At 49.4% G+C, this 16,952-nt stretch overlaps 2 protein-coding genes across 4 annotated transcripts in view; one reads left to right on the top strand and one right to left on the bottom strand.

Moving 5' to 3' along the window:
• The first annotated feature begins 177 nt into the window (after positions 1-177).
• Positions 178-5,885, top strand: lpar2a (lysophosphatidic acid receptor 2a). The gene is made up of 4 exons (XM_030337247.1): positions 178-410; positions 996-1,757; positions 2,220-2,488; positions 3,206-5,885. The coding sequence occupies exons 2-4, from the start codon at positions 998-1,000 to the stop codon at positions 3,305-3,307; spliced, it is 1,131 nt and encodes a 376-aa protein (XP_030193107.1). The 5' UTR covers positions 178-410; positions 996-997; the 3' UTR covers positions 3,308-5,885.
• pbx4 (pre-B-cell leukemia transcription factor 4) overlaps positions 3,893-16,952 on the bottom strand; it is a 27,455-nt gene continuing 14,395 nt past the window's right edge. For 2 of the 3 annotated variants that reach the window (XM_030337219.1, XM_030337238.1), the window contains 6 exons: positions 13,663-13,907; positions 13,197-13,387; positions 12,445-12,580; positions 11,960-12,116; positions 8,867-8,950; positions 3,893-7,370 (listed from right to left, as the gene is read on the bottom strand). In XM_030337219.1, the coding sequence (XP_030193079.1) occupies positions 8,907-8,950; positions 11,960-12,116; positions 12,445-12,580; positions 13,197-13,387; positions 13,663-13,907 (773 nt within the window). In that variant the 3' untranslated portion in view covers positions 3,893-7,370; positions 8,867-8,906. The remainder of the gene's footprint in view (positions 7,371-8,866; positions 8,951-11,959; positions 12,117-12,444; positions 12,581-13,196; positions 13,388-13,662; positions 13,908-16,952) is intronic. The other variant, XM_030337228.1, reaches the window with a different exon arrangement.

Below are 16,952 nucleotides of genomic sequence, written 5' to 3'. Positions count from 1 at the left end.
AGTTCTTTACCCACATGAATGCAACACAAACAAACTCCAACCACGTAGTAAGCAGGGTGTGATCTGATCCTGAAGACCGCCCGTGATACGAATACACCCAATCACGTCCGACTCCTACTCGACCCGCTGGACGGGGCGACCTTAACTCCGCCCCTTCCTTGAAGTAGTTTACATATCGTCCCAGGCCAGCTGAGTTGAATGAGGCTGATTCAGAGGAGAGGCGCAAAAGTCCAAACCAAGTGGAACATTGTAGCCCAAATACGCCTACATTTGAATACAACATCTACTTGTCCGGCTTTCACTTTCAGAATTTGAATGGATTATACTTGTGTATGGAGGTTGTGTAAATTAATTCCAAAAGAAAGGCATCAACCTGAGGTTATTTTGAGGATGGACTAGCCTACTCCGAGGTAAGTAAAGTTTGCTTTAACATAATTGACATGCTGGCATTTAATGTTGGTCTACTTGATTGTAAATTGAATTGCAATTCTGAGATGGGTTGGAATGGTGCTTGTTACTGCTGTAAGTATTACGTTACTAATTACGTTTTATTTATATTGACCATAATTGCCTCGAGGCATCTCTAAAATATGATAAATATCATGTGATTACAAAAACTAGATGCAGCAGAACGAATTATTCATATATGGCTAGTGGTGCTGTTGTGACTAGTGCTTTCAGTTCAGTGCTGACCTGTTCTTCTCTTGCAACACACCACCGATGACCTGTGTTTACCTAGCCCGAGAAACAGGCGTATCTGCAACTGTTCTCTGTATTTGTAAATGTTTACCTACGTATGACTAATACAACCAGAAATTAAGCTGAATTGAAGGCCTCAAATGTATGATTGTATTAACACAATACAATCATACATACACAATCATACAGGAGGGTTTTATCTCTTATTGTTATTCCTTAGCCTGCAGGAATGCTGGCAGACGGAAATATAAAATTCCCCCTTAAAAGAAAAGTGTTTTACATTGTTGGTTTGTTAGTCATGCAGGTCACCGAAAACAGCGGCGCCTGGAACGCCTGCGACTACAGCCACGACGTGGCCTTCTTCTACAAGCTGGTGGACAAGCGGATCAGCAAGTCCTGGACGCAGCGCGACCACCTGGTGATCGGCCTGGGCCTCAGCGTGTGCCTGGTCGTGGTCCTCTCCAACCTCATGGTTATGGTGGCAATATTCATCAACCGCCGCTTCCACTTCCCCATCTACTACCTGCTGGCCAACATGGCAGCTGCCGACCTGTTTGCGGGTGTGGCCTACGCCAACCTCATGCTCAACACGGGCCCTTGGACCGCGCTTCTCAGCAAGGAGAAGTGGTTCCTGCGCAGCGCGCTGGTGGACATTAGCCTCACGGCCTCGGTGGCCAACCTGTTGGCGGTTGCGGTGGAGCGGCACCAGACGGTGGTGGCCATGCAGCTGCACAGCCGCATGAGCAAGCGGCGCGTTGTGCTGCTCATCGTGTGCATCTGGGCGGCGGCGGGCGCCATGGGCCTGGTGCCCTCCATGCTGTGGAACTGCGAGTGCGACCTGGCCAGCTGCTCCACCATCGCGCCGCTATACAGCCGCCGCTTCCTGGTGTTCTGGGCGGCGTTCAACCTGCTGGCCTTCGGGGTCATGGCGGCGGTGTACGGGCGCATCTTGGTGTACGTTCGGCGCCAGAGCCGCGGCGTCTCGCGCCACACATCCGACGCGGCGCAGGGCCAGCGCATGGTGGTGAATCTGATGAAGACCATCGCCATGGTCCTGGGTGAGGAGATGGGTAGTGGTGTTTGAGATGGGTAGTGGTGTTTGAGATGGGTAGTGGTGATTGAGATGGGTAGTGGTGTTTGAGATGGGGGGGGGGGGGGGGGGGGGGGGTGTGTGTGTGTGTGTGTGTGTGTGTGTGTGTGTGTCATATTATTTTTCTCTGAAGCTTTAAAGTCAGACATGTTGATGTAAACGCGTGTGTGCGTGTGTTGTAAGCGCCGTCCACAGACCGATGGCGTACATTTCCTGCTTGGTTGACCAATACCTGTTTTACCACTCGCCGTGTGTGTCAGATGCAGACATATGGCTTTGAGAATTTGAATGAACTGTATTCGAATAACTTCCAAATCATATTATTACAAGCCTCCCATCTAATTGAATCCTCTAAAAATGTCCTGGACCTATATTATTGCTGGCTGTGTCCATTGACATAAATGCTTGCATGTGTGTCCGTCTCTCTTAGTGGCCTTTGTAATCTGCTGGACCCCCGGGCTATTGACCCTATTGCTGGAAGGGCTGCTGGGAAAGGACAGCCATGCCCACGCCTATGAAAAGTACTGCCTAGTTATCGCGGAGTGCAACTCTCTGGTCAATCCCATCATCTACTCCCTTCGCGACGAGGAGATGCGCGGCACCTTCAAGTGGATTCTTTGCGGTCGACGGGACGGCCGCGCCTGCACCGCGATGCCGGTGGCGCCCCCTGCTGTCCAGTACTGCGCACCGCAGCTAGAGGTAGCCTCGAATAGTATGATATAATCCTCCATACGTTTTGAATTCGACACCTGAAAATAAATGCTTGCTTTCCTTTAGTCTTAGTTTGCTTGAACACTTCGGTTATTATTTCACCTTTTCGAACAGGGGATCGTTCAGGAAATTGTCTTTTATTTTCCTCCGAAATCATAAAAGCAAGCTATAAACGTTACTCCTCTCTGCCTTTGTGGGTGAGTCACTGGGCTACTCATTACGTCCACCGTCGGGTTTCTTAAGGATCCAGAGACCGGGAACTGTCGTGTTTTGACTTGCCTGGCACCGGTGCATTCCTCCCCCTCCTCAATTCCTTCCTTCAATCTAGTTCTCTCGGAATACAATCCTCCCGAATTCAATGATTGGGCTATCAAAGCAGACAGAGGGACCATGGTTAATGTTGCATAGATTCCCTGGAATTTTTAAATCGGGCCTCCAGCCCTGAACCATGCGTGGGATGAGCAGGACTATTCTCAACAAGCAACGGGAGATAATGAAATGCTTCCAATTCCAGGCTTACTCAACAGTAACTAACAGGGCAGCACACGTAGATGGGAGTCATGAGGACAAAGCTCTAATTGCAAGAAAAAATGGTGCTCCTAGTTTAAACGGTGTGTCCTGTGTATTTCATTGCCAACTCCTCCAGATGTTGCTCTAGTCCGCGGTGATGTTGATTTTAAGTTTTTTTTTTTTTTTTTTCTCGAGGTCGTGTCAGTCGAAAAGTTGGACGACCGGGTCTTGGAGCCATCCAAAGCGGAGGATCACTGCCAGCTTCCTGAGAAGCCCGAACTACAGATCCCACAGTAAACGGACTGACTTTTGAGAGACCAATTACTTTTAAACCTTGTGGTTAAACTTTTATATCGAACCACGCTGGGTTATGAGTCTTTTGGACATGACTCGTACTGATGTACGGCGTCTGCCATGAATGTTATTTTATGAGTAACTTATTAAAAATGCATATGAGGGTAATGGATATGTATCTAATCTTACTTTAATTATTTTTAGCACTGTTTTGTTTAATGGGTGTCGGGCCATCATGCGATGTCGCAATACCATTTCAGACATAACTTTATTTCCTAATTAATATTAAACACTCGTGTTGTGCTTAACAGCCAAAGGACAATTAAAGAGCAAAGTCCTATTACTCGGCATTAACAGCCACTCAACCCTACCAAGCAGGTACCAAACTGTTTGTTTTCATTGCTGAAAGAGCCCGGAGATTCAGAGGAAAACCTGACATGACCGCTCCTGAAGGGGGTTCGATGATTTATTCTCCTTTTTAATATAAGCCATTGGTGCTACCCGGAATTCGTTTCATGATTACCTTTTTGATTATGAACGCATTTGCAATAATTCAATGGAAACACTCAAAAGGACAACGACTGAAAACCACACTAAATTGTTTTATTAGTTTTCTAATAAGAACACTACAATTTTTATCATATTCCTTTTGTTTCACTCGTTCTAGAACAATTCTAAAGTTGAGGTATAAAAGGAGTTCATACAGACTCGCAGGTCTGAAAACTGGGGATTATATACAAGAGAAATGGAAAGACAAGAGGTAGAGAGGGCTAAATACAAGGGGAAGTGAGTAAGCGGGAGAGATAGAAAATATACTAATTAAAAACAAAGTCCGCCAAAACGGGTTAAAGAACTTCTCTGGTGCTGTGGAAGTATTGTCGCTAAAGCGGAACCAGATTTAGTCTCCCATCCCAGCTTCTGGTTAGGTGTTCGGTCAGACTCCTTTGGATTTGCTTGCTGGTTAGCACGGTGGTGGCTATGCTTATGAGGCCCAGTCCATTAGCCTATTAGCCTAAACTGCTAGGCTCCGAAAGATCTCGGCCTGAACATTGTAAATAAACTATTGCCTAGTGTGGTCCAAACCGTGACATGTATACTATGTACCTTTCAACGCTCACTATGGTGTTTTGTCAGAACCACAACATGGCAAGTATACTTAAGGAACTTGTAAACTTTTGCATTCACTCTAAACTGTAGTAACAAAAGGTTTCTCTAGGATAAACCAATTAGTGTCATCTTCAATCAAGTTCGACACAACCAACACCTGTAGGAATCTAGTTTATCCACAGCACCAGATTATCTTTATACCTGTAAAACCCTACGACAGCATCCAGGTATGTAACAAAGACTCAAATTATGATACTTAAGAGAAATACCAGCGTAATTGTGGCCCCTGCATCACAATAAAGGCCAAACCACCGCAGGCTTCACCCAATCAAAACATCCCAAAGGTTTATAAAAAAAAAATAAAGGAAAAAACATTCCACAAACTGTACAGTGACATCCATTACAACTGGTAGAAAAAAGGGGTATACGCTAGTTTTGGTGTTGTGGTAACATTATTCGTAAGATAAAGTCATATGAAATGTGTACATAGTAACAGTAAACGGGTACTTTTAAATCAGATTATTACTCTCGAGGCTTAGGAGCTCAAGTTTATTTTCTGTAACTTTGCCACAAGTCTTGTATTTTTACATTTCGGTATCCATAAGGCCTTATCTTACTATCAAAATCCTTTGCGCTTCGCTTATCTGTTGTACATAAAGAAAAAGACAAACGTTCACAGGATGTGAATTCCAACCTTCCCCCGCAAAAGAAAACAACCTATAAACAAACAAACACTTGCATTTGTCCGGTGCGTCTTTCACCCCTGCCGAGAGTTATTGTACACCCAGTGCTGCCTGTTTTGGCGACCGAGGAGAGAAAGCCCTTGCCAACCGGCCAAATCAAAAACCAAAGATCAGTAAAAATAAAGAAAAAAAGACAAACATTGGTACGTTATTCTCGTAGTCGTAAGACGAACACAAACAGAACATTCCGAATCAAAAAGCGGGTGATCGACTGTACAGGATACAATCAAATTCACGGGTGTGATACTATGCCGCATAGGTGGTAAGACCGAGCCCTACCGTGGAGGCAACAGAGACAGTTTGAAAGAAAAATAAATCCCTCCTCTCCTCAAAACAAAAAGGAAATAAAAAGGTGTCTGCCCAACGACGCGAGCAAGAGTTTCATCATAGCATCGTCTATTGTGGAGGCTTTTTTTTTTTTTTTTTTGGTTTCGGTACGATAGGAAGTGGTGTGTTGCCTTGGGCCAGTGAACGCACATGGTTTTTCAAGTGAGTAGGAGTTCCCCCGTTATGGGCTGCTTACCCAAGTACCCCTGTCGTGTGAATGGTTTAGAATTACAGCAAGGCCAAAGCCGGTCTCACTGAGGAGTGTCCAAGGAACGGCACACTCCTTTTTTGGTCTGTCTGATAACATTAAACCCTTTCTTTTTTTTCTTTTTTGTTAATAAAAAGTGAAGCTACAAACTTGAAGATTAAATGAAAACAATAATAATCAAACACACCTAAAAAAAGAAAAGAAAAAATCCTACATGCATGGAAGACGGTCACATTTCTAAATTCATGTTACATTTGTCCCGACAAAGAGGTTACTTTCCCCCCCACCCCCCCTCCCCACCCACTGTGTCCAACCTTTCGCCGCGCTCCCTGGAGAAGCCAGACCTAGTTTTATTTGGTCGCAGCCGGGTTGAGTTTTTTGTGGTTGTGGGAAGAAAATAACGACAAAGAAAGAAAAGCATTAGAAAATAGACTACAATCAAATAAACCGCTTTGACAGAGCGCATGGGAACGTCCCATCTAAGAAGCCCCACAACACACAAAGGGGGCAGGCCCCCTCACCACCCAACCCAACCCAAAAGAAACTGAACAGCGGATTGGCACCGACCTCTGAACCATCTCTGAACCCCCCCGGTGAGGGTAAAGTACCCCCCAGCTTGAGGGACGGCGGAAGCACCCAATCCTCGGGACAAAAAAAAAAAAAAAGGTGCCGAATTTTGTGCTTTGACACATCTCGTGTGTCTCCTCTCTGGCTGCCGCAGAGGATTCCCGGGTAGGGGGGGGGGCGCGGGTCAGAGCTCGGGGGGGTAAGTCGGAAGATGCGGAAGTGGTGGTGGGCCGTCGGCGTGGCGTGGGCGGAGCCGAGGAAGTGGGGCGCTCTGCTGGGGGCAACACTTTGGTACAAGCGGCGGAGAGCTGGAGCTCCCGTTAGTGATCCGCGTCGACACGGCCGTTCAAACGCCTCCACCGGGCGTTCTGCGGTCCTAACGCGTGGGTGAGTCCTCCTCCCCCCCCCCCCCGGAACCCAACCCATCCGGTGGGTCAAGAGTCAACAGGCTGTCTGAATACTGTGCGAGGTTTAAACACGTGCATCATGCACAGGTCGTGTACAGACAACGTGTTCACGGCCGCGGCTCGCTCAGTGGTTTTTCCAAAGAAGAAAAAGAAACAGGAGAAGGAAAAAACAAACAAATCGGTCCTTGAAAAGCTTTTTCTTTTGGGAGGCGGTCTTAAAGGGGAGGGTTTGTTTCGGTTCGGTCGGTTTCCGCCCTCCCATTTTGTTGTTTTCCTTCTTCAGAAGCCGTCGGGGGGGGGGGGCTTCCGCATTTCTGAATCGGCAGTCCCGGTATCGGAAGGCAAATAAACCCGCCCCCCTCCCCCCCTAGTGCTGGGCAGTCCTGTGGCAATGGGACTGTGTGTGTGTGTGTGTGTGTGTGTGTGTGTGTGTGTGTGTGTGTGTGTGTGTGTGTGTGTGTGTGTGTGTGTGTGTGTGTGTGTGTGTGTGTGTGTGTGTGTGTGTGTGTGTGTGTGTGTGTGTGTGTGTGTGTGTGTCTCTCTCTCTCTCAGGAAGGGGGCGGGGGCGGGGGGGTGGGGTCTCAGTTGGAGGTGTCGGAGTGGATGCTGCAGGGTGGGCCAGGTGGAGAGGGGATCTGCGGGGGGATGAGGGTGGTGGTGGTGGTGGAGGTGGAGGTGGGGTCGCCGTCCTGCCAGCTGCTGTTAGCCTGCAGAGAGAACAAACAAGCGTCGCCGCACAGGTTAGGGGCCGCAAAGTCAAATAGCCAGGGGTGCCAGATTGGGCCAGATTTCCCGCTCAATCTGGCAGCCATGGCTGAAGCGCTGCCAGGGTTGCCAGATTGAGCGGGAAATCTGGCCTGATCTGGCGACACTGCAACTAACCCAAGACTGGAGTGAATGAATACTAATCGGTCATTGAGCAGGTATCATCCTATATGATCCATATAGGAGGGGAAGGAGGGTGGTATGCACCTTGCTCAAGGCTGCCTGCAGGTAGGCACTAGTGATGGGTCGGTTGCGGACGATTCGGTCAGAACGAATGAATCCCGAAGGTCAACAACGAGAACTGATTCCTAAAACAAGAGATCTGATTCTTTTTTTTTCACGGAAATAAAATATACAAACGAACAGAGCTTCGTCTCCCCACGACCTTATGTTGATTAAGTCGAAAACGTTCTCAACGATTCAGCCAATGAGGGCATGTAGCAATCGCGTTGCCATGGCCCATGGGTAAACAAATGATAAGGCACCACCACACAAGTTAACTAACGATCGCTGTAGGCTGCAATATCATGAAAGCACATAATGTTTTATTTTTCTTTTGTTCTACATCACAATTGCACGATTTAATAAAGTATTGTTTTTACCTACCATTACGAGTCTCGTTTGGTCTAGTTGCTAACGTGCTTCACTGCTTATTAGCACTTCTTAGTGACGCCATTTAATTCTTACTGCACCCCATTATGTATTAAGGATATTTATAATAAAAGAAAAAAACGTATTTGCTTTATATATATATATATATGCCTAATATTTACACTTAACCCGTGTAATTTCGCCAGAACATTAGAAAGTAGTAGAATACATGCATGTTGACTAACATTTATTCCATAATTTCAGATTCCCTGGCAAATGACGTAACAGACAATCTGACTTAACGAACGAATCAAACTAACGAATCAAACGCACAAAGTGTGATAGTGAACGGAACTGAAAGAACTGATTCCCAGAAAATAATCGTTTTGCCCATCCCTAATAGGCACCAACCATTTGGAATTGAACCTAATACATTTCAACCGAACTTCATATGAGTTTCATATGCACAGTCCTATCTAGTATACTGTCCTATTAGTCCTATCTAGTATACTGTCCCATCTAGTTTCATTTGCAGTGTCCTACCTAGCTTCCATATACCGTAGTTTAATTTGCAGAGTCCTATCTACTGTCCTATCTAGTTTCATTTGCAGTGTCCTATCTAGTTTCCCATGTAGCTTCATTTGCAGCGTCCTATCCCGTTTCATATGGAGTTCAATATGCGGTATCCTATATGTAGTTTCCCCCATCTAGTCACCCACGTCGTCCTGTTCTGCACGCGGAGCGTTAAAGCCGGTCTATCTGAGAGCCTAAAGAGCCCAACGGCGGCTCCCTCACGAGCTCTGAACCAGAGTACCACAGTGTGGAGGAGGGGAGGGCCCGTACTCACGTCCAGGTGACTGGTGAAGAGGCTGCTGGCCGACAGCTCCTCATAGCCTGCCGTCAGGTGTGTAGCACGGTGCAGGGTATCCACCTGCCACACGCACACACACACACACACACACACGCGCACACACACACCACAGAACAGAAACCCACCATTAGTAGAAGAAACAGTCTAAGTCAATCCACAACACAGAGAGACACACACACACACAGGACACACAGGACACAGGCTGAGGGAAGGGAGGATCGACACGACCGGCAGATCTCTGCTGCGTCCCTCGGGACTGCCCGTGATCGAAACGTCCCGCTGGGCACGGGCTCTGGTCCGCCAGAGCTCGTGGGGGCGCTCGTCTCGTTGACCCTCGTGCCTAACGCCTGAAACAACACGGGATCTCGCCAAGATCCCGTGGATGAGGTGGCCCGCTCGACAGCAGAAATCTGTGGACTCCCGGGGGGGGGGGGGGGGGGGGGGGGGGTACGACGGGGACCCAGTCACAAGACGGGGTTCACTGGCACGAGGGAGGCGGGGCGGGGTGGGTAGGGCGGAGCAGGAGAGACCGGATGGGGGGGGGGGGGAGGCAAACCACTAGGGTCACGATGAGGCGCTACACCTCAGGGTGGGGGGGGTTTAAAAGGACAACGTTTTGGAGCCACAGGGAACAAACGTCAAGTATTGAGGTTGGGGCGGGGGAGGTGGGGTGTGTTCCGGTCGGAAGGAGAGGGAGCCACACTGGGTCACTGGGATGCTACGGGGGGGGGGGGGGGGGGACGACACGCTATAGAGGTACCTGTGGCTGTAGAGCGGGCGTGAGGCCCAGTCCCTCCCCGTTGAGCGAGCGCAGGCCCAGGTAAGCGTCGCCTGTGTGAGACAAGCTGTATGACCCCGGTGACCCTGCAGGCAATACATCCAGCCAATCAGAGTGAAGAAGAAGCCCCGGCACAACCCGGGTCGTGGGGGGGCTCCGTCGCTACCGCTGACCCCGAGCCCCCCGCTTCTCGGCCTCGGATTGGCTGAATCACGGGGGGGGCAAGGCGCGGCCCTAGCATCGACTTTATTCTACGCAGACCCAGCAGCTGAGCTCGCTCCTTTGGGTTTTATTCCCAGACTACAGCCTTCACGGTAAACCCTGTGAGGCATGGGACCGGCCAAACAGTCTCCGGGACATGGGGGGGGGGGGGGGGGGGGGGAGTTTGGTTGACATCGTTCATTTGTAAAAAGGAGGAAAAAGAACGTTGTACGGAGCGGTGACGGGTTCCCAGTGCATTACAGATGCGACGTGGGGGAAAAGGAGCAGTGACCACGAAAGAAACGCAAATCGTCTCAGTTAGCGGGCAGGGCCCTTCGGACCGCGGCGGTTGTGAAAGGGGTCGGGGGGGGGGGCCGGTGCTTGTGGGGGACGTACGGGGAACCGCTGCAACGCAACACAGTCAAACAACTGAATGGTCACCTACCTTCTCCTCTCTGCTTCCTCAGAACATAGAGGCTATGTGTACTGTGTGTGTACTTGTGTGTGTACTGTGTGTGTACTGTGTGTGTGTGTGTGTGTGTGTGTGTGTGTGTGTGTGTGTGTGTGTGTGTGTGTACTTGTGTATGTACTATGTGTGTACTGTGTGTGTGTGTCTGTGTACTGTGTGTGTGTGTGTGTATTGTGCTTCATAAACACAAACCCAACTCATTATGAAAGCCATAATGACTGAAAAAGATAAAACAATATCCTGAGAGCAACCAAGCAAAAAAGATACATACACATGAAGGACTAACGTCGGTAAATATCAGAGGGATATTTACAATTACTTAACCATTTGGAAGGTAAACAAAACAACAACATGGCAGACAAAGTACACAGAGTTTGAACAGAGTGTTAGCCGCCTGACATACAAGCCGAGAGCCAAGGACCCCGCACTGCACCCGGCCCTCGTAACACGGGGGTCAATTCAACCGTCTAAAGGGATCGCAAGGGGGGTTTGTGTGTGGGGTTTCCCCAAGGGTTTAGCAGGGGCCACCTCGGAGCTCCATCTGCTTTAAGTTTTCCTCCCTAATCACATTCTTGGTTTGTTTATTTGTGACCGGTTAGGTAACGATTGTGTCTGAACCATCATCTGATTCTTATGGAGCCAAAGACATTGGAAAAGTGAAGCGCAACGTTCTAAGACAGATGAACCCTTAAACCCAGGCTTTGATTCTCCTCTGAGCAGGGAGACGGTGGAACGGTGTGTGCTTTTTCCTCCAAGAACAGTTCAGTAACCCTGCCATCTGCGCTCGACAAAGATGTCGGGGTTATTCCCAATATACTTTCTTGCTCATGTTTGTGTTGTAGAATTGTTTTTGTTTTTTTTCATGTTATCATATTTGGTGTAGTGACTGTAGAGGGCTTCATGAAGGACATCTGCAAAGACTTGGCCCAACAACAACAACACTCTCTGCATAGAAAGATAGCATAGGGGCAGCACAGGGCATGTCTTTGTCTTTGAAGAAACTACAATTCTCCATCCCATTATATCACACCCATTTAACAGTGTTAAAAAGGTCCTCATGATGAGGCAGGATATTTGGGGGCTTTGTATCAGTTTATCCACCGAGAAGGCTCTTGACAAGGAAGCCAACAGCCGGTGCGTTTTGTAGTAGTATTAATTGATATTGGAGACAGGAATAAAGGGGGATATCACTAAGACCTCGGTGCGCTTGGCGCCAGGACCACAGAGAGCATGTGTGTGGCAGCAGGTAAGGCACAGAGAGGATTTAGCATTAATCTAATCTCTTATGTGTTGGCTCATTGAGCGGCTTCTTAACAAACCGCCCCCGCTCCTCCTCGCATGCCTTTGGGGGAGGGAGGGAGGGAGGGAGGGAGGATACCCTTCGCCGGTCAAGTGACTCGACAAACCAAAACAGAAACTCCAGTTGGAATTGACCCCCGAGTGTTCGGGCCCTCCGAGCTGCTCGTGCGCTGCGGTGCGGGGCCCCCTAGTGTCAGTGTGTGCGTCAGTGGCGTTTCGGTGGGAATCGACTTAAAAGTTGTGTTGAGACGGTAGGCGTGTGTGTGTGTGTGTGTGTGTGTGAGTGTGTGCGATGAGAAGTGACTGATGGAACACGTGGTACCTGAGTTGGGCGTCGCCGGAGAGTTAGCCTGGCTAGCCTGCGCCGACACACTGGCAGCGTCCACCGCCGTTTTAACTGCGTAGAGATTTGCTTCCTCCTGGAACTTACCAATGTTCTTCTTGTAGCGTATTCTCTTGTTGCCGAACCAATTAGAGACCTTGCGACAGGGAGAGATCACACAGATGGCGCGCGTTAGTTCACTTAGACGGTTACGGGGTAAAAAAGGGGGGAACGACCAAAAATGCCTTTTCTGAGAATGACTTCATAAAAGCACAAGAGGGCGAATAAAACTGATTAAAAAGGAGATAGATAAGCTAGGTTTGCCATACACACAACGAAAATGCCTCCATTGAGTCCCATCGATTTACACAACGTCAGATTAAACGCTAACCAAGATCTCCCAGAGTGAGTCAATGGCTGCAGGTCTTCCTCTAGCGTCGATCCGTTAAATAGCACGGTGGGGGTGCGTCCAGACGACAGCTCACCTGAGAGACGGTGATGGCACACTTCTTGGCCAGCTCTTCCTTGGCCTCCTCGCTGGGGTACGGGTTGGACAGGTGGGAGTAGAAGTACTCGTTCAGCACCTCCGTCGCCTGCTTGTTGAAGTTACGCCGCTTGCGCCTGGGGGCGTGGGACAGAGAAAACATGCACGTCACGGCGGGAACCATGGCGGTACACCCGTCCGTTTATGGAAATGCATCGTGGTAGTGTACAGATTGGGTGCGGCGTAAAATAGGTAATTTTTTTGATTTTTAATTTGATTGCAATGTTGTTTAAACGTCGTCTTTCCTGAGCTCATTTACATTAAAGGGATCAAATTTTCTGTCGTTATGTTCATTATCTGAAGTGAGGCTGTTCAAGCTGTACATAATGGAAAATGAATGCTTCATTGGACAAACATAATTTCTCCAATTCTTGGGCAATGTGCAGTGAATGCGAAACGCTACAAGGAAAATATCATCACGTAATCATGAGAACACACACACCCACACACACACACACGTTATGGTGGATAATAGACAGACACACATTCATACACATACACAATAACACATTTGACACACACAAAGACAACACACGTTGTGTGCGTTGGTTTTCTGAGTAAAGAGTTTCATGCAAAGGCACACAGACCCAGACAGACAGAGAGAGAGAGAGAGACACACACACACACACACACACACACACACACACACACACACACACACACACACACACACACACACACACACACACACACCTGGCGTCGAGGAAGCGGGAGCGCAGGATCATGACGGCCTCGCAGGTGCTCTGCTTCAGCTGCATCTGGATGGAGCTGAACTTGCGGTGGATGATGGCCACCATGCGCTCGATCTCCTTGGGCGAGATGGGCCGCGTGCGCGACTGCTCCCGCAGCAGGTTCATCACGTGGTTGGTGAACTCACTGCACGCCTGGCCGGTCGACACCGAGAGAGAGAGACAGAGAGACAGAGAGAGACAGACAGAGAGAGAGAGAGAGACAGAGACACACAGAGAGAGACAGATAGAGACAGAGAGAGACACAGAGAGAGAGACACACACAGAGAGAGACAGACAGAGACAGATAGAGAGAGAGAAGACATCAGACGCCATTTTGGAAATAAATAAAATGCCTCGTAAAAAATATCAATAAAACCTCCATTCAATAAATCAATCAAATATCTGGGGGGGGTGGGGGGGACACCGACCTGCTCGTATTTCTCCAGCTCCGAGTGGTAGATCTGCCGGATCTGCGCCAGCTTGGCCCGGTAGTCCGAGTGCTCGATGCTGCCGTCGTTCGGCGAGCCGCCCGCCGCCGCCGCCGCCGCAGCCGCCGCCGCCGAGCCCCCGCCCTTCTCCGGGCCGGACACGCCCTCCGCCAGCAGCATGTTGTCCAGGCGCATGATCTGGGGGTCCGGGGGGTCTTCCTCCTGCACGCCGCGGATGCTCAGCACTGGGGGGATAGAGAGAGGAGGAGGAGGGACGTGAGACACGGGGGTAGAGCGGGCTTCGAGCTTGGGGCGGTAAAGCTACCATGACGTTGGTGGTAGTATATCCCAGGGCCGGGCCCTTAATCCGATTTTGATGGAAATTTTGTGTTTAGCGTCAGACGATCACAAAATTAACGTAATCGTTTTATTTTTGTGCTTTATAGAAAAGGCAGAATAGCTGGATGCATATCAATATATTATTTTAGACTGGAACATTTTCTAGTTCTGACCATTTTGTGTCATTTTTAAGTTCTCAGTTCCAAAGTTTCTTTGGGAGAGACATGCTGAATAAATACAACATGTTTTCAAACTCAAAAATAATCTTGATATCAATATCGACCAAAATAATCGTGATTGTGATTTTTCCCATAATCGAGCAGCCCTAGTATATCCTTCTATTTATATAGCAATTTTTGCATTTTTATGCCTTATTATAGAGTGAGATAAAGAGGAAGGCATGGGAGATAGAGGGGAGGACATGCAGCAAAAAAGGACCACAGGCAGGATTCAAACCCGGGTCGCTGCGATCAGGGCTGACCCTATATGGTACGCGCTCGACTCGGGTCACGAGACGAGTAGTGAACCCCTTGGTGGGATATCCAGCTATGAAAATACTGTGCTAGCTTTGTTGCAGTTAAAAATAAAATAAATGACGAAGGTTTGACGATTGGCCCGGACAAGGCACCACAACAGCCAATAATACTAATACTACTAATACGGCAGGCTAAAGTAGGTTCTTCTGTGTGGATTATTATAATTTTTTTTGATTGTGTCAGTTGTGGTTTCAGTCGTTTAAACAGCGCTTACAGTTTCATCGCTGAGAGCCTTGTTGCCGAACCCAAGACAGTCTGTTTCGGGGGGCGCCGGCGAATAATCAATGAGCGCAAAATACGATGCAGCTCGGATGACCGGACAGCAGAGGGCAGTGTGGCCCCGCGGTGGCAGGCGGTCTGGTGCATGAAGCATGAGGCTGGTAATGGGAGTGCATGTGCTGTCACTGTGGGCCCCTCTGGTCATAAGTATAGCTATCAGTTGCACCACTCCACCACTGTATTAAACCAGGACCTCTGTCAGCCTCTAGCCACCGACTCATCTCTCTCTCCCTACATTTCTCTCTGCCTCTGTATGCCCTCTCGCCCTGAGACACACACATGCCCTGAAACACACACACACATGCCCTGAAACACACACACACACACACACACACACACACACACACACACACACACACACACACACACACACACACACCACTTGAAATCCTCTTTACAGAGTGTCTGAGAAACATTGTGAATCTTCAAAAGCAGGTTATTATACCAACCACCTGAGTGTAGTCCCCATTGGAAGGGGAAAAACAAATGGGCTCGACACCTTTAGTGCATGAGTCGGGGCCCTTCTATTTATTATGTACATGATTGTGGTAAACTGTGCGATTGAACACCGGCGGGGAGCTGACACGCTGCTGGCAGCGGCTCCGATCCGCCACTATGCCGTTAAAGCACAAAATAAATTTACGCTGAATTCCACGTTTCACCTCACCTATAAATCAAAGGGCGGACGCGTTTTGTGGCGGTGGCACAGTTACTGAACTCGCGGCTAATGAAAAACTGCCTAAATAACATGCACCCCCCCCTCATAACTCCACTATGCCACATTATTTCCACGCCTGGTTGAAATAGACTTGGGATTTCGGCAGTTTGTGAGCAGCATCATACTGGGCTGTTTTTTTGAGGCAGACGCCGGCAATATGGTAGAGAGGAATAATCCCAGCAGGAAACGGGCCGGCGTTAGCCTGGCGTGTCCTCTTTAAGGATTATGCTAGTTAGTCAAAGCTCATCATCAAAGGTAGGGGGGGGGGGGGGTTTGAAGGGGGGAGGGGGGCGTGTATTGAGTTACTCAACCACTGACTCTGCGCTCCGACATTCTGAGCAGTCGGGGTAAGCCGCCGCCGCCGCCAACAGCGAGTTCAACCACTCCAGAGCCGAGGGGTTTGTTGGTTCAGCAACACAACGCCCCGTGCACGCGAGACACAAGCTGGCCTTTTGTTGAGCCGCTGCTAAGATAGAACCTAGGCCCCTAGAATGAAGCTGTTCTCTTTTCAGATTTTTTGGGTTGGAGGGAAAACCCTCCCAAGAACAGGCGGTTATCCAGGGACTCCTTAATTAACTCATTGTGTCCACACAACTTGAGAATAAAAAAAAAGACTTTCCCTCCATTTTCATCCGGGGCCAAACTCCATTTTAACTCGGCTGTCCCCCCCCCCCCCCCTTCCCCCCCCCCCCGCTCTTAGCAGTTTCTTCTCCCCCGCTTCTTGTTCCTTCTTGCCTGTTCTTTCCCTCCACTTTCGTCTACTCTTCTCTCCTCTTGAAGGAGCATTCCTCTTCTGCTCCCCCCCCCCACCCTTGCAGAGTTAAGGAATGCAGCAGAACCAGCAGAGTGAACTAATAACCCTCATTGGCCCTTCCCCTCCCCTCCCCCCCCCCCCCTCGGTTTTAGTGCATTAACAAAACCATATTTTTTTCCTACTAGGTAAGTACAGCGAGGCAGCGGCCCTGGGTCGCGCTCCCCTCGTATTTCACCGTGCCGCTGTGTTCTGGTGCGTTGTACTTGTTCGACATGTAACCCTTGGCCGTGGAGATGAATCATCGGAGCTCTGCTGGGACCGGGGGGGGCTCAGTGTGTGCGTATGCGCGGAGCCCGGGCTGTAGTGCCTGAAGACAGAGTCAAAGAGCTCCCCCTCCACCCACCTCCACCCCAACCCACCCCCCCAGTGGGCCGCAGAGCCGACGGGCCTGTTACTGGTGCTCAGGCTCCAACAGGCAAGATGGAGAAGAGATGGCTGACCTACAGCCATGAGGGCAACCAGCCCCTTCTCGGGGCTTCTCACCTCTTAACCCCACTCCACCTCCTCCTCCTCCTCCTCCTCCTCCTCCTCCCTCCCCCACGCCCCCTCCCCCCTCACAACCCCCAGCTGCAGCCTAATGCCCCTACATTCCCCTAATTACCCC

This window comes from Gadus morhua, chromosome 2 (assembly GCF_902167405.1).
Source record: "Gadus morhua chromosome 2, gadMor3.0, whole genome shotgun sequence".
Lineage (NCBI taxonomy): Eukaryota > Metazoa > Chordata > Actinopteri > Gadiformes > Gadidae > Gadus > Gadus morhua.
This window is presented reverse-complemented; position numbering and strand designations above follow the sequence as displayed.

Coding starts and splice junctions, on each gene's coding strand:
- lpar2a (XM_030337247.1), top strand. CDS start 998: ATGCAGGTCACCGAAAACAGCGGCGCCTGGAACGCCTGCGACTACAGC. Junction 1,758..2,219: donor GACCATCGCCATGGTCCTGG/GTGAGGAGATGG, acceptor CGTCTCTCTTAG/TGGCCTTTGTAATCTGCTGG. Junction 2,489..3,205: donor ACTGCGCACCGCAGCTAGAG/GTAGCCTCGAAT, acceptor TTTTTTCTCGAG/GTCGTGTCAGTCGAAAAGTT.